Source organism: Dunckerocampus dactyliophorus, chromosome 10 (assembly GCF_027744805.1).
Source record: "Dunckerocampus dactyliophorus isolate RoL2022-P2 chromosome 10, RoL_Ddac_1.1, whole genome shotgun sequence".
Taxonomy (NCBI): Eukaryota; Metazoa; Chordata; class Actinopteri; order Syngnathiformes; family Syngnathidae; genus Dunckerocampus; species Dunckerocampus dactyliophorus.
Window position 1 is genome coordinate 5,316,748 of NC_072828.1, and position 26,035 is coordinate 5,342,782.

The following is a 26,035-nucleotide window of genomic DNA, read 5'->3' on the forward strand; positions in this document are numbered from 1 at the left end:
ATGCAAATTAACTGGTTTTCGTTGATTTATTGACCAACTGGCACACATTACTTTCAGTGAAATATAATGCACGTAATGGTACGCACCTATTCCGCCTATAAACACTGCACAAGAAGAACGGCGTTGATATCGAGCCAACTTACCACAACCATGTCAGGTAATATAGTCCAATAAAAAAAATAATAATATTTAAAAATATAGTGACTTTCTCATTTTTATAACAATTCTATTCAATGCCAGGCATTCCAGTGTCATGTTATTTGTGTGTATATGTATATGTATATGTGTGTGTGCCATGTTGGCTTTAGAAACTGGATAGATAACCATCATCAAAATGATCATTTCCACAATGAAAAGAAAATGTCACGTTCTTGTCGCCATGTGACCATCTATTAGTGACTCAAATAAAGCATGGAATCCTTAAAAACTGCTACCAACAGCAAACTAATCATGGTTTCCATTAGAGACGCTTATATAATGTTTTTATTTTCTTGTTCTTTATTTGTGGATTGTCAATTTTGCATAATTGGTCATGATGTACCTATATGTCTTTTGTTTTTTTAAAGTCTTTGTAAGTCCAATCCATATGTTTCAAGTCAGGTATTTGCGTATCATTCGGAGCGGCGTTACGATGAATACAAACAGAAAAAGAGCATTTTAGCGCACGATTGGGAAAGCAGTATAGTACGTCACAGAGAGCAGTCATCTTTCCAGCAGCGCTCCAGTATCCAACTGATAACATAGCTAGTTAGCTACGTCAGCGAGTGCAGCTTGTGAGCCAAGACAAGTTGTAGGAGACTTGTAGATTTCTATCGAGATGCACCAACATGTTACTCTACTTTGATTCACTTTGTATGGACTCATTTCAGGAGAAAAATTCAAATGAAAGGGTTGAAAAACGTAGTCGCACGTGTGCTCCCTTTTTATTTTTTCTGCTCGCACAGTCTCTTTCTAGGCGCATATGCGAGTGAAATGCTGCCACTGTACAGCCGCTTCTTCATTTGAACCATCAGCCGTTCCCTCATCGTCTGTTTCCCTTGTTGTTCAGGCTGGATGGGTGACGTTTTTGTTCCATAATGCTCAGGATCTTTCAAAAAATGTAGAATAACTGTCTTACTGCACCCAACCTCAGCAGCAACTGCACGCTGCGAGAGGCCTTGCTCATGCAGCTCGACAATCCGACCATGTTGAAAAAGAGAAAGCTTCTTCGCTTTCGCCATATATATGTGTCCTGTGAATGTGTGTAAGTGATCTGTAAGACTTTATTTCATTATTTTTTAATGATCTGTATGATGTTGACGATTCATGCAAACATCCAGTGATGGCAAACCGTCATCTGTATAAATAATCTGTCAACCTTGGTCACTGTAGTTTTCAGTATTTTCAGCAGTGACAAGTCGTTTAGAGCTCCGTCTTGTCAAATGCACCGCGTACGTAATGAAACAAGTTTACCAAGTAACTTTAGATACGAGCTGAGCTGAAGAAAACCTAAAAAAAGCCCATCCGTAGTGGAGGCAGTGACCAACGTGGCACGAGCCGTCAACTCTGTCTTGCCAAATGCACCGCATACTCCTCTCTCTGGCTTGTAGGGAGTCTGTCTAGGGAGGGGCGGTCACTGTGTGTGAATCACAGCCAATCACAGAGGGTGAAGAGTGAATACATAAGTCGTTACCCAATGAGGAGTTTCCTTCATCCCTATGAAGGATAATGACAAATGTTACTCGTTTCATGCTTGTACTCGGCAAAAATGCATTATCCGTAACGGATACTTATCTAAAAGAAGTATCCGGCTCATCTTTACCCACGACACACAACATAAATATATACACACACACACACACATATATACACACATACATGTACATAACAGATGTATTATAAGCTAAGCAACATATTTCATTGTTGTATTATTGCGGCGCACTAGTGGTGAACAACAATACTGCACAAATGTTCCTGCACAATGTTGGTGTTGAAAGGACCTGGACTGTTTCCATGGCAACCATCACCATCACAGTTGACTGCCAACTAGTTGTGTGTAGGTAAAGTGACAAATATATCATGTATTTGCACACCTTCATATTAGTGGAAATACTCTTGAAATGACATTACATTATGCTCAGAACACATCAACAGGAGGTTGCATATACTTAGTTGGTGGAAAGAAATGAGGAATGATCGTGAAAACATCAATAAATAACAAAATATGCGGTATTAGGAAAAAAAAATGTGGTATTGGATTCCATAGTCTCCATTTGGCAGCAGCGGCCCTCAGTCTCCTCTCGGATAAAGTGGCACCTACAACTTAATTACAGGAGACCTTGATGTCTCGTTGCGACCAATGTGTTCAATGTGTCTTGTTTTTTGCAGTCTCACATGGTGCCATTTACCAAACTGCAAGCTGGTACCGTGCAGTGGAAAAGCAGCGTAAGACGTTAACGCGTCTCGTGCACTGTGAGAACCCCAATCACTCCGTCTTCTTGCGCGTCCCCGTTACCTTCCAAGAAAGTGAGGCCTCCTGAGACAGTCGTAGAAGAATGACCCCCGCGCACACCGTGGTGAAACCGCAAAGCACGGCGAGGCAGTCGGCCACCGTCAGCGCCGTCCACTCCTTGAAGAGCAGCGCGGATGCCAGCATAGCTGCCGAGGTGAAGGTGACGTAGTAAACGGCCTCGAACACGTCGGAGCGGAAAGACTCCAGCGCCTTGTTGATAAAGATGAACTGGACCAGGACGCTGGCGCCCAGTGTTCCCAGTAGTACCAGGAAGAGGGCGAGGGCACGGCCACTCCATGCTTCCCCGCCAAAGACGTCATGCGCTGCCAGTCCCAGGCCTTTGCTGCTGGGCACGGTGAAACTTCCCAGCAGGGAGCATATGGACACGTAGACCATGATGTTGGACGTGCCGTAAGCCGGAGCCATCCATCCTATCAGCACCACCAGCATCAGCACCACCACCAGCATGTAACTCACAAACACTGCAAAGAAGCATTGCAAAAGCATCACAGCATACCATATCAAGCCTGGCATCCCCATGCGCGTTGTCACTTGTTATCAAAGTCAAGCTAGAACGTTTTATTGTCTAGCCAGGGGTGTCCAAACTTTTTCCAGTGATGGCCACATAGTGAAAAATGAAAGGATGCAACTTTGCCACTTTGATATTTGTCAAGCAACACATGCTAAGAAGTTCAATATATTTCAAGAAAAACCTGCATCTCAGCTTTGTCATATAGGTGACAATACCAAACACGTATTTGTGTTTTTATAATACCAATCGCCCGATCCCAACAACGTCAACGTATTTATGCGTCTTTTACGTTTTCTCCACTAATGCAGCAACACTTCAGAGCACTTTTAAGCCATAAAAACTGCCACAAGGTGGCAGAAGTGCATTTGATAAGAGCTCGGCATGAATCATTTGCATGTAAAAACATGCTCGACAGCGAGGAGGATGTGGAAGCGCATGGAGGGAGTGTGGCTTGCAGAAGGTTACACATTGTAGGGAAATTTCAACATGTGCACACAGTTCAGTTCCAAATGTGAAAATTCTGAATAGTTCATGATGTTATATTTGTAAATAAATTGTTATTTGGATGTAAAACAACCCCTTTTTGTGTTGTTTATAGTTGTTTAGATATTTGAGCTGTCACAAAAGCAAAACATATTTGTCTCAAAGTGAAAGTTATGCTTGAAATTTATCTTTTCACAAAACGCTGGTTTTCTCCCTTTTCTCGTCGGCAGCTGAACTTACTGTTGTTCTACTGTTCTACTGCTGATTACTAAACAACGGAGAAAGGTAGAAATAAACTTTTTTTTCTGGTCAAAGTCGGGAGTCTAATCTTACTTTTGGTAGGTTCCATGCTTATATAACCATACAACACAATATTCTGGGTGCCTTGAAAGATCAGTCAAAATCTAAATTGGCCGGTACTGAAGGGGTTGTCTTTCAAAAATGGCTAAACTATTTGAACTTTCTTCTCAAATCCTTGTACATGTTCTTCTTGTAATATTATGGCTTAACTCCAATAATATTTGTACTTTATTCCCATAATATTATAACTTTTTCCACAGATATTTTCCTAAAATGACAATTTTATGTGGGTTTGTTTGTTTCTCATATACATGTTTTTTGTTTCTCTAAAATTACATTATTTTTCCTCAATATACACTGCTCAAAAAAAATTAAAGGAACACTTCGAAAACACATCAGATCTAAACTAGGGGAAAAATGATCTTGAATATCTTTCCTGATAATAATTGGGTGATGTATTAGTAACAAAATGATGCCACATAATTTGATAGAATTGAAAATGATCACCCGATAGAGGGGGGAAATCAAAGACACCCCAAAAATGAAAGTGAAAAAATGATGCAGCACACTGGTCCATTTTGCTAAAATGTCATTGTAGCAACTCAAAATGATTCTCAGTAGTTTGTGTGGCCCCCACGTGCTTGTACGCATGCCTGACAACATCGGGGCATGCTCCTAATGAGACTACGGATGGTGTCCTGGGGGATCTCCTCCCAGATCTGGGACAGGGCATCACTGCGGTCGGTACCTGGACGCATGGAGGAGATTCCAGGAGACAGGTAGTTACTCCAAGAGAGCTGGACAGGGCCGTAGAAGGTCCTTCAACCCTCAGCAGGATCGGTATCTGCTCCTTTGTGCAAGGAGGAACAGGATGAGCACTGCCAGAGCCCTACAAAATGAACTCCAGCAGGCCACTGGTGTGAATGTTTCTGACCAAACAATCAGAAACAGGCTCCATGAGGCTCTTGAGGACCCGACGTCCTGTAGTGGGCCCTGTGCTCACTGCCCAGCACCGTAGAGCTCGATTGGCATTTGCCATAGACCACCAGAATTGGCAACTACACCACTGGTGCCCTGTGCTCTTCACTGATGAGGGCAAGTTCAACCTGAGCACATGCGACAGACGTGAAAGGGTCTGGAGATGCCGTGGAGAACGTTATGCTGCCTGCAACATCATTCAGCATGACCAGTTTGGTGGTGGGTCAGTGATGGTCTGGGGAGGCATATCCCTGGAAGGACGCACAGACCTCTACAGGTTAGATAACGGCACCCTGACTGCTATTAGGTATCGGGATGAAATCCTTGGACCCATTGTCAGAACCTACGCTGGTGCAGTGGGACCTGGGTTCCTCCTGGTCCACGACAATGCCCGACCTCATGTGGCTAGTGTATGCAGGTAGTTCCTGGAGGATGAAGGAATTGATACCATTGGCCTGCCCCCACGTTCACCTGACCTAAACCCAATAGAACACCTCTGGGACATTATGTTTAGGGCTCATGGATGCCCTGGTCCAGATCTGGGAGGAGATCCCCCAGGACACCATCCGTAGTCTCATTAGGAGCATGCCCCGACGTTGTCAGGCATGCGTACAAGCACGTGGGGGCCACACAAACTACTGAGAATCATTTTGAGTTGCTACAATGACATTTTAGCAAAATGGACCAGTGTGCTGCATCATTTTTTCACTTTCATTTTTGGGGTGTCTTTGATTTCCCCCCTCTATAGGGTGATCATTTTCATTTCTATCAAATGATGTGGCATCATTTTGTTACTAATACATCACCCACTTATTATCAGGAAAGATATTCAAGATCATTTTCCCCCCAGTTTAGATCTGATGTGTTTTCCAAGTGTTCCTTTAATTTTTTTGAGCAGTATATTACAAATTTATTCTCGTACAACTGCGACATTTTTCTCTTAGCCTTTTGAATTAATTCTCGGAAAATTACAGCTGTTTTTTTAAAATATCCACTGTAGGTTTTTTATTTTTTAATTTTCCCCACTATTTCAACTTTCTTGTAAATTCCTCTCAAAATTTTGACTTTATTCCCATATTTTGACTTTTATTCTCATGACATTATGACTTTTTCCGCAACCAAAATTCCAAAAATTACAACTTTATTTTTTGTTTTTCATATTACAACTTTTAAAAATTCTGTAACATTTCAACTTTATGGTACTAAAATGACGTTATTTTTCCTCATAATATTAGATCTTTTTTCTCTTCATATTTTAACTTTCGCTCTGTAATATTACTGCAGATTTTCTCAATTTTTGCAGGGATTCTTTTGTTTTATTGTTAAACTATATTTTTAGAATGTGTTCCATGGGCTGTACTTTGTACACCCCTGCTTTAGACTTTACTATAAGCAGTGGTTAGCTTCTTTTTACACTTGTATGACAATTAAGAATGGGCGCCTCTTCATCATCAGAGTGTAGACTTGAGTTCTGTGTTGTTTTTATGTGTTTCTATTAACATGGGCTGGCTTCTTTATACACTTGTATGACTGTTAAAAAATGGGCTCCTCGCTCCACCTAAATCATGAAAGTTTAGACTTGAGTGGCTCCTATTCTGTTCATTGCTTAACTCATTGGCTGTATATGATTATATGATGGCAACAGTTTGACCCTGAAACAGACTTTTTCCATGAATTAATATTGTTAAATGTCGTGATCACCTGGGTCTGTGAGCCTCTCCTCCAGCTCTGGTCGTGACGTCACGCATTCTGACACCGGCGCGTGAAGTACGAGCACCACGGAGCCGCTGCAACACAACAGGCAGCCAAGCTTCCCCAGGATATTTAAGTGTTCCTCCAGGATCCAAGACGACAGCACGGCACTGACACACAACACAACACAACAAGCCCTTTGTGTCAACACCACGCAGCAAAGACAATTCAAGCCACTGTGAGAGCATCATACATAATGTATACAGCCTTCTGCGTGAGTGTCATGCAGAATTCTCACTTACTTCAAAGTTTAAGACTTACCCAAACAGAACTCCAAGGGCTCCCAGTGGTGTAACGATCACAGCAGGGGCCGCATTGTAGGCCAGGAAATTCCCAATTTGACCTACAACCACTTAAGGAGATTCACACATACGCGTGTGTCAGTTATCATAAATATGCATTGAGTAGAAGGGCTCTTTGTGTTTGGTGGAGGAAAAAAGCACCCAATGTACACACACAATGTTGACTTCCAGTTTAATAATACTTCCACGCCCAAACACTAGAGGTCGCCATACTCACTGGACAGAGTTCCGCTCCACCAAACCACATCTTTTAAGTAGGAAACACCTGAGAAAAAGAACAAATGTTCAGTTTACTAAATTAATTTGAATGAATTTTATGGATTTCAACGTAATGTTGAAAAAATTACGAGGCTTTTCGTAAGTCTTCTACCTCTTTCGCGCGAGAGTAATATTCCCTTTCTCTGCAGCACAAATGTCGAGCCGTTAATGAAGCTGGAAATAACGGCTACTGCTATTCCAAGAGTCGGCTTTGAAGCGTTACTGGCGTCCAAGTCTAAAAACATTTCTATAGACAGTTTATTTGCCCAAAGTACATAACGTTTTCGCTTCCCTAACTCCACTGGGACGTTTGGACCGGAAGTGAGATAATGCGCATGCGCACTTCGTTCCATTAATAACTACAGGCACATGCGATGCGAGTCTAGTTTGCTTGTTATCTCATTACATTAGGTCCTCGACAGCAGTGTACACAATCTTTATTTATCAAACTACTAAGAGATGAAAACTACACTAACAACACAAAACAATATCTACACAAGACGTGTACTCCAGCTATTTCATGAGACACACGCTCCTCCTAGTGGACAAATGTAGCCAATTCACGCCGGTCCCACCTTTCTGTCGGCTCTCCGAGGTCCCGCCTACAACTCTAAAGAAGCGCGCATTTTTAATACCGACAACGTCGAGCGGGCGGAGCAGCGCCAAACCCCATCCACTCGAAAACCCCAAACCCCACCTCCGCGGCCTCTGAGCTAACTTCAACAAACGTAACAGAGTGCTCCCGTTGGGTCTACGTCATGTGTTTCCAGCCACGCTTAGGTTCACTGTCGGCGACCTGTCAATCAAGTGGAAATGCTCATTAAAGCAGCATAGCAGCTAAAGGGGACAGGGAATAGCGTCAGAAGAGGCCGCAGGTAATGGCAATGTTTTTTTTTTTTAAACACAAACTCTATTAATGTTGACTCTCCGAAACGTTGGCATCCCGACGGGCTTGGTGTCACCCCTCGGAGGTGTGTTCACCCGGGCTAGGATGACGAAAGCTTGTATTAGCATGGCTAGCTGTAGCCAATAATCATATTGCTTTACCAGCAAACAAGCTAACTACTTAGCATTAGCTGCAGTGCTAAAATTGCTTGCTATTTTGCTGCATTATTGCTCTTATAATCGATGCGTTTGCTGTTGCAATATAGCATGGGTTATAGTAGTGTTATCAAGGTTAACAGTGCTTCGGAGCGCTAGCATTTGTAGCTATGATGCTCTGCTCCTGTCGTTATGTCATGATAAATACACACCGACTGTTTATTTACACATATAAATTAACTTAATAACTTTCCAACTTTGGGCTTAAATCAGATGTTAATGAATGATTTTGCCCTGCGTATGCATTATACATGTCAGCTGATGTATATTTCATAAATGCCCCTCGGCTAAGGATACTGCAATTGTGTCACATTCTTGACGGGCGATTAAAATAACAACTAAATTTAGACGCAACCTAGTTTTTTTTGTCCAGCGTAAACATCTGTGATTGAGTTTCGGAGTGTTGCAAATAATCCTGATGAGTGTATCATGTGGGGATACCATCCTGTTTACATTTAGCACCGTCCACAGTGCAGCTCGGGGAAAGTTCTTTACATAAAACTAAACATAAAACATTATGGAGGAGGGTTAGGATCATAATGAAAAGAGAAAAATTTGAAATATTGAATGTTTGAACAAGACATGACACTAAATATATACAGTATTTAATAGCTTAGTTTATCTTGACCTACACTGCAGTGCGTTTAGTGTGTCCAATAAAAAATAAAATCGTAACCAAATGGCCCTGCATCTTTTTAATTTTTCTGTATGTGGCCCCTTTGCACACCCCTAATTTTATTAGCAAGTCATCCAATGCAGCAGTTTGAGGATATTGTGTTATTTGGTGTGTTGCGCTGAAAACTCCATAAGTGAAACTCGATGTGTTGGTTAAGTTCAAGCAAGTACGCGACATGGCGAGAAAGGAGCAAGCAAATTGTTTACATCAGTGTTTCCCATACATTTATTGCTGGCAGCCCACCAAAAAAATTGATTTGGCGCTACCTGTTTCTCATTATAATGGGACTGCTTGTATAACTCCACTTACTTAGCTGGTCTGCCAGAGAATAAGAAGACCAAGCAGGAGGGGTCAGAGTTGCCGACTTATATTTAGTGAGTAAACAGACTTTTTTTTCATCCCCCCAAAAGAAGTGACACAGGCTCTCGTAAGGGTGAGATGTCTCCTTGGAATGAAGTGGTTTAGAGGTAAAGGTATATGGTCATCCCTCGTTTATCGAGGTTAATTGGCTTCAGACCTCGTCTTTGGCGGCCAAGTCTGGTTTTTGGGACATGCAATGTCACTTCACTGGTAGGGAAGGAGCCTGTGCTTCTGCGGGAGGTTGAGACATTCTGACTAGACATAGTCGGAGTCACCTCGACCCACAGTTTGGGTTCTGTAACCAAACTCCCCAAGAGGGGCTAGACCTGTTTCTGCTCTGGGGAGAGGTGGCGAGCTGATGTGGGCTCATTAACAGCCCCCCGACTTGGTGCCTCTGTGTTCGAGGCGTCCCCGGTGAATGAGAAGGTCATTTCCCTACACCTTCGTGTTGGGGAAAGGATCCTGACTGTTGTTTGTGCGTACGTGCCAAATGGCAGTTCAGAGTACCCAGCCTTCTTGGAGTCTATTGGAGGGATGCTGGAGATTACTGATGATGCCATAATTCTACTGGGAGACTTCAACGGCCATGTGGGCAATGACAGTGTGACCTGGAGGGGCGTGATTGGGAGGAACGGCCTCCCTGATCTGAACCTGTGCGCTGTGATGTTATTGGACTTCAGTGCCTACTACAGTTTGTCCATAAGGAACTCCATGTTCGAATATAAGGATGTCCACAAGTGTACTTGGCACCAGGACACCCTAGGCCGCAGATCTATGATCGACTTTGTAGTCGTATCATCAGACCTGCATCTGCATTTCCTGGACACACGGATGAAGAGAGGGGCTGAGCTGTTAACTGACGAAATCATGGGCGGAATTTCTAGGCACAGCCAAGGCGTTGAGAGGGTCCAGTTTGGGGGCCTCAGGATCTTGTCTCAGCTATTCGCAGACGATATGGCCTGATGGCCTCATTGGGCTGTGACCTTCAGCGTTTACTGGGACACTTTGCAGCTGAGTGTGAAGCTTCTGGGATGAGACTCCATCCATCCATCCATCCATTTTCTATACCGCTTCTCCTCATTAGGGTCGCGGGGGCATGCTGGAGCCTATCCCAGCTGACTTTGGGCGACAGGCGGGGTACACCCTGGACTGGGGGATGAGACTCAACACCTGCAAATCTGAGGCCATGGTTCTCAGTCAGAAAAGGGTGGATTACACCCTCCGGGTTGGAAGTGAGGTCTTGCCCCCGGTGGAGGAGTATGGCATGTATGGAGTATGGAGTATGTCCAGGCATGCCCAGCAGGGAGAATGCCCCGGGGCAGATCTAGGACACGCTGGTGGGATTATGTCTCACATCTGGCCTGTGAACGCCCTGGTGTCCTCCCAGTGGAACTGGAAGAGGTGGCTGGAGACTGGGACGTCTGGACTTCCCTGCTGAGACTGCTGGCCCTGCAACCTGGACCCGGATAAGCGGAAGAAAATGGAATGGAATTCATTAGTTCCAGTTCCGACTCCCTTTTTATAAATGCAATATATTTGTAGTTATAGCATCGAAGACCTGTTTACAACCTTCTAAATACGACTTTTAACATTATTAGGACCCTCTAGACATGAAATAACACACTCCTATAGTAGACATAAGAGAAAATAAGACATATTAGACGTACAGTATTGTCTCAGCAGCGTAACATTACTCCTATTGACCAGTGCAGACTACATATCACGTCTTTGAGTCTTCTGAAGGTCTTACGTTTGTAAGACGGCCCGTGTCTTTTTTTTTTTTCTTTTTTTTTTTAATTTGCCTGCAGCACATTCCAAATGCATAATTTAACAAGAAAAGTAAAAATACAACAGCAAAAATGGAAAAATCCGTGGTAATTTTAAAAGGATAACGTCAAAATATTGAGGGGACACAAGGTGTAATCTAAAAAAGTTGTAATTTTTACAAGAATAATGTAATATTTTGAGGAAACGCAATGTCCTTTTAATACCATAAAGTTGAAATATTCAAGAAAAAGACATTAAAAAAGTTATGAGTAACAAAAAAAGGAATCACTTGCCATTTAAAAAAGTTTGGTTATATAAGTTACAACATTACGAGAGTAAAATAAAAATATTGTAGGAATAAAGTCATAACTACAAGAAGAAAATTTACAAGGAAAAAGTTTAAATAGTTGGGGAAAAAAAAGTCTGAATTTTCAGAGAATAAACTAAACATACTTTAAAAAAAAAGTTGTATTCTAACGTGAAAAAGTCGCAATTTTAAGAGAATAGACTCGTAAAGTAGACTCATAAAGTGGATTGGATTGGTAACACTGTAAGGAAAAATAATGTCATTTTAGTAGTATTAGAGGTGAAATATTTATATTACTATTTTTGTAATTTGAAAAATTATTAGAACCAAACAAAACTAAAAGAGTTGTGATAAAGTTGTAATTTCTGGAAAATAAGGTTTGGGACAAAAGTTATATTATGAGAATAAAGTCAAAATATTATGAAGTATTTTTTAACAAAAAATATTTAAGAAGAAAGTTGAAATAGTTGGGGAAAAAAAACAGAACAAATGGGGGAAAAAGAGCGAAGTTGATACTTATAATAGGTTTCTTAGCACTTTACAAAATATAAAAGTGGCAAAGTTGCATCCTTTCATTTTTCACTCTGTGGCCCTCGCTGGAAAACCTTTGGACGTCCCTGATCTAAACATATTTGTTTTGCTTTTCATGTTTGTTTGTTTGTTTGTTTTTGCTCACTTTTTGTTTCCCATGACATTATTTCTCTCTCCTTCAGAGTTCATCTTGGCTTTTGTCCTTTTCTTTTGCAGGTTGGCTGCGTTTGCAGCCAGGAGAGGAGAGGGGAAGATGCCCTCTCCATCGTTTAACCTCGATGCACAGCAGAGGTTTCATGATAAATGGCTGAAGATTGATTTGCAGGTATGCAAATACATAATTCTTATTTGGCGTGAAACAACCACATTCCAGTCTCACAAATGGGGAAAAAACCCCCACTGCCACACAAAAGTCTTTCTAGAGGAGTGAAAGCTGTTAAGCTGCCAAGGACTCGATGACGCATAAGTCTGCATTGTTGTTAAGCTTAACATCCTTGAAATGTCTTATTAGTTTTGTCCATGCGGTGTGTGTGTGTGCTTGCACGTGTGTGTTTGTGCAAAGCAGAACCTCTTAACTGTGTATGTCTTTAGATTTGAATTAGCTAAAAATGAGTTTTCCTTGACTCATGCAACAACAACACTTGCACTTTACAGAAGATTTTTCTACAGGTGATTTTGTCAGTTTTGAAGTTTTGAAAAAATGTTTTTTTTTTCAGTTTTTTTGGCACTGGATCACTTTGAACCACGGCTCTAATTCCTTAACGTCACATAGATATGTTCACATGAACAACAAAAATAGTACTTGGTACTGTGTGGGGTTAGCAGAGCATAATTGGCCGTGACGCATGCACATGTAATAGTTTTGGACACAGTGGGAGACAAAAAGTGAGCAAAAATCATGAGACGCAAAACAACTATGTACGTATGTAGAAATGATCTTTCTTCTGTTGCTTCTCGATGTATTTTTTTTTTCCATGTCACAAGCAAGGCAGAGCCTCGTGTGTGTGCTTTTTAGAGTCTGAAAGTGTCCAGAAAGACTACAAAACGTTGCTTGGTTAGTCTTAAAACAGCGTTGAGAGGGCTCTGAATGCTCACTAAATATACAGTCATTCTTCCTTTATGGTGATTAATTGGTTCCGGATGAATTTCCGCCAAGTAGGATTCTTCATTTACACATGGAATATTTTCATAGTCGGAGTATAGAAAACCTGTTTATGACCTTCTAAATGCGTTTTTTAAACATTATTAGAGCCCTCCAGACATGAAGTAGCACCCCGAAAGTCACCTTTACACACAGTTAAGCCTAGGTCACAGTGGACGTGCGATTTATTTATTTAAATCTTTTCAAATGTTTTTTTTTGGCTGTGCGATTTATGCATTTTTGTTTGTTTGTGGAGAACGTAGTTGTGGTGACCATGAAAGAGTAAGATCACCGCACACCCAACGAACAACCTGTAAGTCGAACGTCCATACCACGCACGAAATCTGAGGATGCTCGGACATACGGTTGTTGGACATACGGTTGTCAGCCAACGCACGTGCATTGCAACAGGAATCCAAGTATTATACAGTGGCGTGAAAAAGTGTTTGCCCTCTTCTTGATTTTTTTCTTTTTTTTTTTTTTTCTTTTTGCATGTTTGTCACATGTAAGATCATCAAACAAATTTAAATATTAGTCAATGACAACACAACTGAACACAAAATACAGTTTTGAAATGAAACTTGATTAGTAAGGGAGAAAGAAATCCAAACCTACATGTCCCTGTGTGGAAAAAGTGATTGCTCCCTAAACCTAATAAGTGGTTGGGCCACCCTTAGCAGCAACAACTGCAATCAAGTGTTTGTGATAACTTGCAATGAGTCTCTTACAGCGCTGTGGAGGAATTTTGGCCCACTCATCTTTACAGAATTGTTGTCATTCAGCCACATTGGAGGGTTTTCCAGCATGAAGCGCCTTTTTAAGGTCATGCCACAGCATCTCAATAGGATTCAGGTCAGGACTTTGACTAGGACACTCCAAAGTCTTCATTTTGTTTTTCTTCAGCCATTCAGAGGTGGACTTGCTGGTGTGTTTTTGATCATTGTCCCGCTGCAGAACCAAAGTTGGTTTCAGCTTGAGGTCACCAACAGATGGCTGGACATTATCTGTGGGAAAGGGGTAGTGGTTCTTTTAGAGTTGGGACACCATGGAAAGATTCCGGTCAGAGAATCATTTAATCATCTTTATTATGTAGGTGGATGTGCTCTTTAGAAATGTGTGTTAGTCCATTGAAATTGGGTTTGTCCAAAAGGAGTGGATTTGTCCAAGTAGCAGTGTGTCCAAAGGCTTATATGTGTGTGGTCTAAACAATAGGAACACATGAAATTACAACAATGCCAAATAAAGCAGCCAAATAGCACTCACATGACACAAATAAGGGCAGGCACAGTACACATATCAAGTCATGCTAAGAGATGATGACGAACATGCTAGTCAGTCAGCCAGCTAGCAAACAACAAACAAGCACATGGCTCAGAAGTGTACCCCAATCACACCACATCCAACAAACTAGCTTTCATTTAGCTTCCTACACAGCGTCAATCATGCAACAACAAACACTCCTAATGCAGAAAGAATCATCAAACTCACCTTGTTGAGTCATACAACGCACACCAAGGATGGACACTTCATACCCCACATGGGAAGCAAGCTCATACTAGCAAACTGCTACCAGTGCTCAGCTAGTTCCTTTTGTAAGAAGGTTGCATTCAAGTGCATCACGTACCTTCCAGGAACAAGTTGCTGCTGCGTTCATGGACACTTGGACATCACAGAAAAGGCTACAAATGTTCTACTTATAATAAACATCAAAGTTACACAAATAGACTTTCAGACATTCTCCTTTTAGGATTTTTCGGTAGACAACACAATTCATGGTTCCGTTTATCACAGCAACTCCTAAAGCAGCAAAACAGCCCAAGACCATCACACTACCACCACCATATTTTACTGTTGGTATGATGTTCTTTTTCTGAAATGCGGCGTTACTTTTAGGGCAGATCTAATGGGACACACACCTTGCAAAAAGTTCAACTTTTGTCTCGTCAGACCACAGAGTATTTTCCAAAGGTCTGGTGATGTTTTCTGGCAAAATTGAGACAAGCCTTAACGTTCTTTTTGTTCAGCAGTGGTTGGACCTCTGCCAATGTAAGCTTTTTTTGCCCAGTGTCTTTCTTATGGTGCAGTCATGAACACTGACCTTAACTGAGGCAAGTGAGGTCTTCAGTTCTTTGGATGGCATTGTGGGGTCTTTTGTGACCTCTTGGATGAGTCCTCGCTGTGCTCTTGGGGTCATTTTGGTTGGCCGGCAACTCTTGGGAAGGTTCACCACTGTTCCATGTTTTCGGCATTTGTGGATAATGGCTCTGTGGTTTGCTGGAGTCCCAAAGCTTTTGAAATGACTTTATAACCTTTTCCAGACTGAGAGATCTCCGATTAATCTCAGTTCAGTTATGTTTTAATGGGGGGGCAGGCAGTCAATCACACTCTGCCCCATAGCCATGTAGGTTTGTATTTTTTTTCTCCCTTAATAATAAAAGTGTTCAGTTTGTTGTTTGTGTTCAGTTTTGTATATGCATTATATATAAATCCACAGTGCGTTGACTTTGAAAGAGCGTCTTTCCTTTTGCAGTGGGCGTTCTCCGCTGAGGGGCTGAGTGAGATGTGGAATGAAATGGTGAAGGACGAGGAGATAACGTTCACCGGTGAAGAGTCGGCTCACCCAGGTAATGTGTGATTTTCCTCTTCGCACCTTTACGTCTCCTCAGTCTTGCTAAAAATATCACCGGTGTCTGTTTATGACGGGGCATCCAAAATGTGGCCCGGACGCCATTTAATATTCTGAAAATATAATTTAACAAAAAATAACAGCATAAATAGAAAAAATCTGCAGTAATTTTACAAGAATAAAATCAAAATATTATGGGAAAAATGTGTAATCTAACAAGAAAAAGTGGTACATTTTTATGAGAATAATGTGGCAGTATTGTGAGGAAAAATGTCATTTTAGTAGTATAATGTTGGAATATTTAAGACAAAATAAATTACAAAAATTACAATGTTACGTGAATAAAGTAGTAATATTATGAGGAAAAAAATGTAATTTTATTAGTTGTAGTTGCAACAGTTAAATTGCAACAGTAGTTGAAATATTAATGAAAAAATGTTATTTAACAAGTCTTAATAACATGAGAAAAAGAGAAGAAAATTTACAAAGATTATCCAAGAACAAAGTTTAAATATTTGGGGGGGACAGCAAAAATGGGGGGAAAAGAAAGAGCAGCACCGCTAATAGTTGTCCACATAGATTCCACACTGACAGTCCTACAGTGCGGAATATTTCACAACATGTCAACCCTGACGGTGTGTTTACCTTCTTGCAGAAGACTGTCTGGGCTGCTTTGGGAGCCAGAAGGATGAAGCGAACGACAAGGAGAAGAAGGACGAGGAGGAGACGTCGACGCCTGTGCACCATTCCATCATCGAGACCTGGGACTGGGGGCGGCAGCCAGGTGAGGGTGTAGTTCCCTTGTGTGCGTGTGGGACACTTTGGTCATGTACTGTAACTCCTTGCTTTCTTGCAAGGGGTTTATTTGAAGCTTGTTCTCCAAATCCACGTGAAAACTAAGTAGAATACATATGACAGTATTAGCAACACAAGATACATGAATTCATCATGCACAGCATGTAAGCATAACAAAATGTCATGAATATGAAAATACACATAACATAAAATTGTCTACCTCGTTGGCTGCATGCTACATGAAGGGATTAGCCAGCAATAAACGGAGCTGGAAAGCCCATCTTGGCTTCGTCAACTGCAAAAAATTACGATAGCAGCGAAATGACACTTAAATTGCAACTCTTAATGAATGGGGCATCAAGTGGAAGCAGGCGATATTTCAAGAGAGGCCATTATTTCCTAAACATAGAAATTCATCAGAAGATTTACTTATTTCTTTTTCTTATTTTAATAGTGACTTGGGGTGCATGGGAAAGTGGAAAGAAATACCTAGCCCTCTTTGGTCACATGATCGTTCATTAACCTTGTTTATGACTGTTAATTGGTTCCAGAATTTCCACCAAGTAGGATTCCTGATTTATAAATGGAATGCTTTTGTAGTTGGACCATAGAAAACCTGTTTACGACCTTCTAAATACAGTTTTTAACATTATTAGAGCCCTGTAGACATGAAATAACACCCCTATAGTCACCTTTACACTCCTATTACCGAATATAGTAGACTTAATAAGAGAAGCTAAGACACTTTAGATATAAATAAGACATAACTTATACTCATTCATATGTTGGCATTGGGAGAGTTCCTTGTTTTTTTTCTGAATCAGGGTGCTGTGGCTGTCGTGTCATCAGTATGACATTGCTGACACCTAGTGACTAGTGTAGAATACGTTTTTTTTTAATGCGTCTTCTTAATGCCTTATATTTGTATTTTACTTAATTTAGCGTGAAGCTCAAATTCAAACCGCGAAGTGGCCAAGGATGACTGTACAGTATTTGTATTTTAGTTAATTTTGACATTTTTATGCTTAAATACTCATTTTAGGCGTAGATTTGTCCTAACCAAATATGACATCACTACTATTAAACTAAATATAACCGTAACACAAATCGAAAGGTTCTGTCTCTAGAAATGGACAAACAAACAAAAGAAGTACAAAGCGTGGCTCTGCGTGGTTTACTCGCCGACAAAAGCCGGTATCTTCAACGATGGTAAAGGGCTGGTCGTCCATCATATGCACGATGAAATCACAGATCGCTTTAACCCTCGGGTCATCTCTGGCAAACCTTTTGCACTTTTCAAAAGCTGCGGGGAAAGGAACAAGCCTGGGGCCTTTCTTTGCGGCTAGCTTTGTGGCTGCTTCGTTAGCAGTGCAGGCGTCTTCGTAGAGGCTTTGAAAACACTGTCGTAATGATGTTTCAGGTGGCTGATAAAGTTTGATGTGTTGAATGTTGCTGTTTTGTTCCCTCCTCGCGGAATGAAAGCACGCAAAATGTCTTCCTCTGAAACAGCAAAAAAGTCCCATGCGATCGACCCCATGATTTTTTTACCAGTTAGCTCAGGGGAGGAGCGGCTGCAGCACGTCGCAGAAAAGGAGAGCTTGATTTGCTCACCTTAGCCCAGTAACACACACCACAGTATGGGTAATCTCGCCTTATTGGAGAAGTTTTTCTAATTTTTATTTGTTATGTGAGGTATTTTTAATGTTATCGCATTTATCAGTATTATGTCATAATTCCTTATATCCTCATATTTTTTACTAATAGGCCGTATTCGAACATGAAACAACGCAATTTATTAATTAATATATTTTTGAAAGACTTGGATGGGGTGAAGCCAGGAAATTTGAAGCACTAAGTGGCGAGGGATTACTGTACAATCAAATCTCGGTTTTCATATGATTCGGTTTTCATCAAATTTTGCTTCTGTTTTTGTACAATATTGCACGTAACAAACTAGTCCGTTTGCTCTGTAATGTATCGTTCCGCCGAATCGAGTGCCTAAACCCTACACATTGCTGACTAACTAAAATTTTTTAAATTAGTGCGACTGCTAAATAACCCACCACGGGGGCAAAGAAAGAAAGAAAGCAGCAGCTACACAATATTGTCCACATCCAAACGCTTTTACACCACCACGGCAGTGGTTGTCGGTGTTTGGTCACATGGTGCGTGCAATGTGGAAGCTCTTAAATGACAACTGAAGGTCTGCAGGTTATTTTTACCCCCCACAGGCATATTGCTTTGTCGTTATGTGGAGGAGGACAGCCGTGTTTACCGATGCCGCTGGGTGGGACGCTACTGTGTGGCAGGGAGATAAGCTTCGGCACTGGGGAGGGGGTGGTGCAGCGAGGTGAGAGTGGTAGGCCACCTCGCTGCTGATGTGGAAGGAGACAGGAAATGACATGTAACTGGATCGCTGCATGGATGAGCGCTATATAGCACACTTCCTGTTGGACCCCTTGAGATTGGGTGCATATCAGCAGTTTCAGATTTTGACAAATTGAAGTTAGGTGTGACACGTGAAGCAGTCGGCATATTGTCTGTCTTCATGTTTGATCTTTTTTGTGTTAAATGTGTGTGTGGTGCTCATTTGAATTTCAGCTTTAAGTAGATTTGTGTGCATATTTTGTTGTATTTGACTGGCACATAGCATTTATTCAACAGCATCTCATTGAAATACTGTATCCTCCCTACCGCCATGACAACATGAAACCACTGCTTACATGTACAAGAGATTGATAAACAGCTACCTAGAAAACAGGAAGGAATTTGTAAAGCTAAGAGAATACACATCTGGGTGTTTACACACTACGTGTGGAGTACCCCAGGGGTCAATACTGGGACCAAAACTGTTTAATTTGTACATCAATGACATTTGTAAAGTAACAAAGGACTTAAAGTTGGTATTATTTGCGGATGATACCACTGTCTTTTGTTCTGGGGAAAGCACATAAGACCTCATTAAAAAGGTCAAGGATGAAATGGTTATTTTGAAGTCATGGTTTGACAGAAACAGATTATCCCTGAACTTAAGTAAAACTAAAATAATGCTATTTGGAAATAACAGAAGGGATACGTACGACCAAATACAAATTAACGGAGTTGACATTGAAGAAGTGAAAGAATACACATTCCTAGGAATCATAATAGATGAAAAAATGAGTTGGAAATCTCATATTAAATATATGCAACAAAAGGTGGCGAGAAGTCCGTGCAAGCGACAGAGAGACTAACAGAGTACACTTGGTGACGCCTTCTGGCTTCACGCTCTCATTAGCTGATTATCGGGGCACCGCCTACGCTCTCATCTCATTGGCTGATTATCGGGGCATCGCCCACGCTCTTATCTCATTGGCTGACTTATCCAGCGCGTCCATGTTTGTATGCGAGCTCCCTTCCTCATCGTAGTCGCCCTTAAACTAGTTTGCACGCATTGAAATCTCTTCTTAATTTGTTTACTTTTCTTTGTGTTAAAATTACCGTAGTCATGGGCTCTAAACCAAGTGTAAGTGGTAAGAAAAAAGGGAAAAGTTGTCGATCGAAACGAAACAGGAAGTTATGCAGAAATTCTGACGCTTCATGCACTCATTGACTGATTATCGGAGCACCGCCTACGCTCTCATCTCATTGGCTGACTAACCCAGCGCGTCGGTGTGTTTATGAGAGACATGCTGCTCTGTTCCTCATCTTAGTCCCCATTAAACTAGTTTGCACGCATTGAAATCTCTTCTTAATTTCATTACTTTTCTTTGTGTTAAAATTACCGTAGTCATGGGCCCTAAACCAAGTGTAAGTGAGAAGAAAAAAAGGGAAAAGTTGTCGATCGAAACAAAGCAGGAAATGATCCAGAAGCATGAAGGTGGTATGAAATTAAGTAATGTTGCTAGACTATACGGCCGTTCCCCATCGACCATTATACCTTATTTACCTTATTTTATATTGGAATGTTACTCTACTATGTTTATGCTGTTTTCTGATATTTTCCCACCATATTTGGTGGACTTTGAATATTTTGAAGGCCCAAAGGGGTGAGTCTGGGAAGATCTTGGAACGGATTAGGCTATTTACATGTATTTTACACTTCGTATAACATAAAATCCCTATAACATAAAGGTTCTTGGAACGGATTATTTACGTTGTAGGGGCATCTACTGTATATTCTTGATCATAAATCACTCCACACTCTTTACTATTCCTTAGTATTACCCTATTTAATGTGAGATATGGGGTAATAATAACAAAAGCAATCTTCACTCACTCACTGTACTGCAAAAAAGATGGGTGAGGATCATTCATAATGCCAAGTATAGAGAACATACAAACCCTCTATTTTTAAAATCACAGATATTAAAATTCACAGATTTAGTACTCCTTCAAACCGCTAGAATAATGTATAAAGTTAATAATAATTCGTTACCCAAAAACCTCATATAGTATTTCTCTATAAGAGAAATGATCTGATGATATGATCTTAAAGGAAAATTAAACTTAAAACATTTAAATGCAAGAACAACGCTGAAAACCCACAGCATTTCTGTATGTGGAATTAAATTATGGAACGGATTGAGTAAGGAACTCAAACAATGTACAGAGATGAGCAAATTCCAAAAATAATACAAGCAGTTGATGTTTGCTAAATACAAGGCAGAAGAGTCTTGATCATCACAATGATTGTTCTGTCATGCTTTTTTTTTTTTTTTTTTTTTTTTTTACTGTTATTTATTATTATAATTAATGACTGTGATATAAAATATGAGATGGAATGCAGGAAGTGAATAATATGTACTGTACAAGATGTGGAATACAGACCCTTTCCAAAAAATTAGAATGTCATGGAAAAGTTGTTTAATTTCCATAATTCCATTAAAAAAGTTAAACTTTCATAGATTACAGATTCAGGGCCCACAATTTAAACGATTTCAAGTATTTATTTGTTTATTTTTACATAATTTGGGCTTCCAGCTCATTAAACCCACGAAAACAGGAATTCAAAAAATTAGAATACTGTGAAGAAATCAGCCCAAATTTTGCAGGGCATGAATGTTTTAAACTGAGTGTCACACACTAATCATCTACTAAAGTCACCTGCACAGGCTTCCCCAAGTGTCATTAAATTGCTTCAGTTTGGTTCAATTGTCTCAGTTGGGTTCAATATGGGGAAGACTGCAGACATGACAACTGGCCAGAAGACCATCATTGACACCCTCCATAGGATGGGTAAGCCACAAAAGTTCATAGCTAAGGAGGCTGGTTGTTCACAGAGTGCTGTGTCCAAGCATATCAATGGAAAGTCTAGAGGAAGGGCAAAATGTGGCAGGAGAAGATGCACCAGCAAAAGAGATGACCGTGGGCTTCAGCGGATTATCAAACAGGGAAGATTCAAGAATCTGGCAGAGATCCAGAAAGAGTGGAATGAGGCGGGAGTCACAGCTTCAAAAACCACCACATTCTGACGCATCCGGGAGATGGGCTACAACTGTCGGGTCAGGCCACTTGTGAACCTGAGCCAACGTAGGAAGCGTCTCCACTGGGCCAAGGAGAAGAAGGACTGGACTGTTGGCCAGTGGTCCAAGGTCCTCTTTTCCGATGAAAGTAAAGTGTGCCTTTCATTTGGGAATCAAGGTCCAAGGGTTTGGAGGAAGACAGGTGACAGAATCCAAGCTGCCTGAGGTCCAGTGTGAAATATCCACAGTCCGTCATGATTTGCGGTGCAATGTCCGGTGCAGGTGTTGGTAAACTCTGCTTTCTTAAATCCAAGGTCACCGCAACAGTCTACCAGAATGTTTTAGAGGACTTCATGATTCCTTCTGCTGAGGATCTGTATGGAGATGCAGATTTCATCTTCCAGCAGGACCTGGCCCCTGCCCATACCGCCAGAAGCACCAAAACCTGGTTTGATGCCCATGCCATCACAGTGCTTGACTGGCCAGCCAACTCAGCGGACCTAAACCCCATTGAGAATCTATGGGGTATTCTCAAGAGGAAAATGAGGGGCACCAGACCCAACAACAAAGAAGAGCTGACAGCAAGCATCAAGGAAATCTGGGCTTCCATAACTCCCAGGCAATGCCACAGGCTGATTGCTTCAATGCCACGTCGCATCGAGGCAGTGATTAAGGCAAAGGGATTCCCAACCAAGTATTGAAGATTGACATATCGTTTTGAAAGTACCATATTTTGATTGATTTGATGTGATCCTAATTTCTTTCTTTTTTTTCCTGCAAAAACTGAGAAGTAAATGGTGATTTCTTCACAGTATTCAAATTTTTTGAATTCCTGTTTTCATGGGTTTTATGAGCTGGAAGCCCAAATTACGTAAAAATAAACAAATAAACACTTGAAATCGTTTAAATTGTGGGCCCTGAATCTATAATCTATGAAAGTTTAAGTTTTTAAATGGAATTGTGGAAATTAAACAACTTTTCCATGACATTCTAATTTTTTGGAAAGGGTCTGTAGATGGGGGGGTAAGATTAAATAAGCTTTGCTTCTTCCTACTCCTTTTGGACATGTGGAACTGTGAAAGGATGATTCATGAGATGTATTCCATTGTAACCTTCATGTTCAAATAAACCAAACCAAACCAAACCAAACATACGCCACAGGCGTCAAAGTGGTTGCAGTTGTGGTTGCCCACAGAGGGACACCTGTAACTATGAAACTCTATAAATGTATACCAGTAATCACGAGGGTTGGGCATCGTTTGAATTTGAATGATCCAGTTCCGATTCCAATTCCTTGTTTTGATTCTGGTTCCTGACGATTCTTGATTCCGATGCTTTTAAGAGACGGGGTCATAAAATTTTGCATGCCTTAAATGAGGCTGCTAACCAGAGTTCTTTTTGGATAAAATGTCTGACCTTCCCCATGAATTTTTTAATATACAGTTGACCCTCGCTATATTGCGTTTTTTTCAAATCTGAATTAATAAGTGATTGCTGTTTTGTGGTTGAATACAGCCTATGAGTAAAAAAAACAAACATATTTCAGCAAGCTGTACATATTTTTGGCCTAAATTAAGTATTTTCAAGCATAAAAATGGCTAAATGAACTAAAATACAAATACAAGGCAAAGAAACATTGTACTTGTGAATGTAGTATTCTACATTTTCTACATATTCTACAAACATTCATTCACACTCACAATCATACCTATGGACAATTTGGAATTGCCAATTAACCTCACATGCATGTTTTTGGAATGTGGGAGGAAACCGGAGTACACTAGCTCCCCAACTTACGAACACAATTGGTTCCAGACGACCGTTCGCAAGTCGATTTGTTCTTAAGTCGGGGAAAAGGTAATATTGGCAATGATATAGGTACTACATGTACGTGTATACATATACAGTATATGCGTATGTATGTAAATATGAGTTTGGATGCAGTAGAAATATTAAACGAGGATAATTAATGAAAAAAAACAATAATAAAAATGATATAATACGCAATGATAAATGTTATTTACCTTTGAAGAGGAGTGGTCGGGCATACGTCGTTGGTGGTAATGGTGGAGGAGGAGGAGTTATTGAAAAAAGTAAAAATCACCGTCGTTGTTAGACTCTTCTAAAAGAGGTAGTGTTCTGTGGGTGGTGTAGAATTAAGCAGGCCTGTTAACTCTTCATAAACTTTAATCACACGCTCTGTCCGGGTTGTATCATAAAACTCTTAGCCTTTCTCTCTCCTTTTCCTCGTCTTTCTCTCCCGTTGGTCCCATTAGCAGTGTCACAGTGCCCTCTACTGATCAAGCATGTAGCAGTATAAATACTGACTACAAGGTAAAATAAAATAAAATAAAATATAGACCAGTCGGCTTGTGTTTGTATCCGCGAATGTTTGCAAGTCGGATGTTCGTAAGTTGGGGACCTAGTGTACCCGGAGAAAACCCACGCGCGCACGGGGAGAACATGCAAACTCCACACAGAAATGCCCGAGGGAGAATCGACCAGGTCTTCTCCAGACTGTTACTGTGTTGGCCAACATGCTAAACACTATAACACCGTGCGGCCCTCCCTTTAATAATAAAAAGTTAAATTTAAAAACTGCATTTGTGTTCAGTTGTGTTTTCATTGACTAATATTTAAATTTGTTTGATCTGAAGCGTTTTAGTGTGACAAACATGTTAAAAAATAAGAAATCAGGAAGGGGGCAAACACTTTTTAATAAACCTGCTTTCTGCAGCCGTGGCTCTGGTCCTTTTTATTAACACCAAACTTCCACTTCAGCGCCACTCCTGAAGCCCTCGGTTACATTAGCATGAGACCGATGTTATTAGTTTGTTTGACTTCCGTCATCCTAACTGCTTAGAGTAGTGGTATCCAAACTTTTTACACCCACGTACCTTCAAACATTTGACCTGAAGCCATGTGCCCCCTACTCCTGTGCACTTAATCTTAATTACCTTGAAATATTGAACACAATTAAATGGTTAATTAATTTTATAGTAATCCCGGGTCAAAATGTGTATTTTGCATGGTGCCATTTTCTTCAAGTTTCACATGAGGACAGATAAGTAATCATCCTCCAGATCTTTTATTCCAGTCTGATGTTGGCATCCTTCTATTTTGAATACGTTGAATTTGCGCTTCACTGTTTTTAGTCTAGTCGTGATGGCTATGGTTTAAGCCTGCAACTCTGCATATTAATTTAATACCAAATTGAAGGGGAAGTCACGATAAGGTGTGTTAGGAAGCAGACTTGTGACACCATCTATTGTACGGAGTTGGACCTACAAGCGACACAGACAGTCCTATTATAATGTAGTGTTTGCGTTCCAAATTTCATTGTGGCAGGCCGCCTCAAGTACATTAATGTACATGGACACATTAATATGCTAACTTTGCTCACTCTTGGAACTGCACTCCTTTTCATCAGTTGCTACTTTTAGGTCAAGACTTACTGTTTTAATTCTGGATCAGATTTCCATGGCAGCCCACTTAGGCAGCTAGTTGGGCCTGAATGGCTTGCACCCTCTGCTGGTTGCAGTCAGGGAGTGGAATACATTTAGCCTCATGTTTAATAGCTTTTTCATGTCCACAGTTAAGAGTGACTTCTTTCACATTTATCCTCATTACCAGACCTGCGTGTGTTGATGCCGCACGCCACTGTGTGAGAGACCACGTCGACTATCAAGTTGCGCAAAGCCGAGCGTGACCCCCGTGTTTGCTATGCGTCCTGACAGCAGTGCACAGCTGATGTGACGCCACTACGACAGCCTCGGGCCAGTCGAGCTTACATAAAGCTTAAGTGGATTTCAGACCTGCTATTTTGGCCGTCTTGTCATCGTCCCTTCAGTGCTAGTGTGCTGTGACCCTTCGAGGAGGATTCTGTTCATTATGATACGCATCAGAACAACACGGTCGTGTTGCATTCATGTACTAAATATGACGTATTTATATTTGTGCAGTGAGTAAAGGTCCAGCTTGATACTTTGTTTCATCAACCGACACTAGAAGTGGAACATATATAGATTAAAATAGTTAAATGACTACCCTTTGTGTTTTTAGCGGCCCACATTACATTCTAAAAATAGAATTTACCAAGAAAACAAAAAAAAGCAAGAGCAAAAATGTAAAAATTTGCAGTAATTTTCCAAGAATAAAGTCAAAATATTAAGAGAAAAAAAGTTGTAATTT

General features: G+C 40.8%; 2 protein-coding genes across 4 annotated transcripts in view; one reads left to right on the forward strand and one right to left on the reverse strand.

The window, feature by feature from the left end:
• Positions 1–58: 58 nt before the first annotated feature.
• Positions 59–7,402, reverse strand: nipa1 (NIPA magnesium transporter 1). Its single transcript, XM_054789678.1, has 5 exons — positions 7,209–7,402; positions 7,056–7,103; positions 6,798–6,888; positions 6,486–6,646; positions 59–2,973 (listed from the first exon to the last, which is right to left on the reverse strand). The coding sequence occupies exons 1-5, from the start codon at positions 7,339–7,341 to the stop codon at positions 2,465–2,467; spliced, it is 942 nt and encodes a 313-aa protein (XP_054645653.1). The 5' UTR covers positions 7,342–7,402; the 3' UTR covers positions 59–2,464.
• Positions 7,403–7,828: 426 nt separating this feature from the next.
• herc2 (HECT and RLD domain containing E3 ubiquitin protein ligase 2) overlaps positions 7,829–26,035 on the forward strand; it is a 97,962-nt gene continuing 79,755 nt past the window's right edge. For all 3 annotated transcript variants that reach the window (XM_054788763.1, XM_054788764.1, XM_054788765.1), the window contains exons 1-4: positions 7,829–7,971; positions 12,055–12,163; positions 15,510–15,603; positions 16,261–16,389. In XM_054788763.1, the coding sequence (XP_054644738.1) occupies positions 12,092–12,163; positions 15,510–15,603; positions 16,261–16,389 (295 nt within the window). In that variant the 5' untranslated portion in view covers positions 7,829–7,971; positions 12,055–12,091. The remainder of the gene's footprint in view (positions 7,972–12,054; positions 12,164–15,509; positions 15,604–16,260; positions 16,390–26,035) is intronic.

What these genes read in the sequence shown, in the direction of transcription:
- nipa1 (XM_054789678.1), bottom strand. Translation starts at nt 7,341, where the DNA reads ATGTTTTTAGACTTGGACGCCAGTAACGCTTCAAAGCCGACTCTTGGA. An exon ending in ATTACTCTCGCGCGAAAGAG is followed by an intron (nt 7,104 to 7,208) that starts GTAGAAGACTTA and finishes TCTTTTTCTCAG; the next exon opens with GTGTTTCCTACTTAAAAGAT. An exon ending in GGAGAGGCTCACAGACCCAG is followed by an intron (nt 2,974 to 6,485) that starts GTGATCACGACA and finishes GCTTCTTTGCAG; the next exon opens with TGTTTGTGAGTTACATGCTG.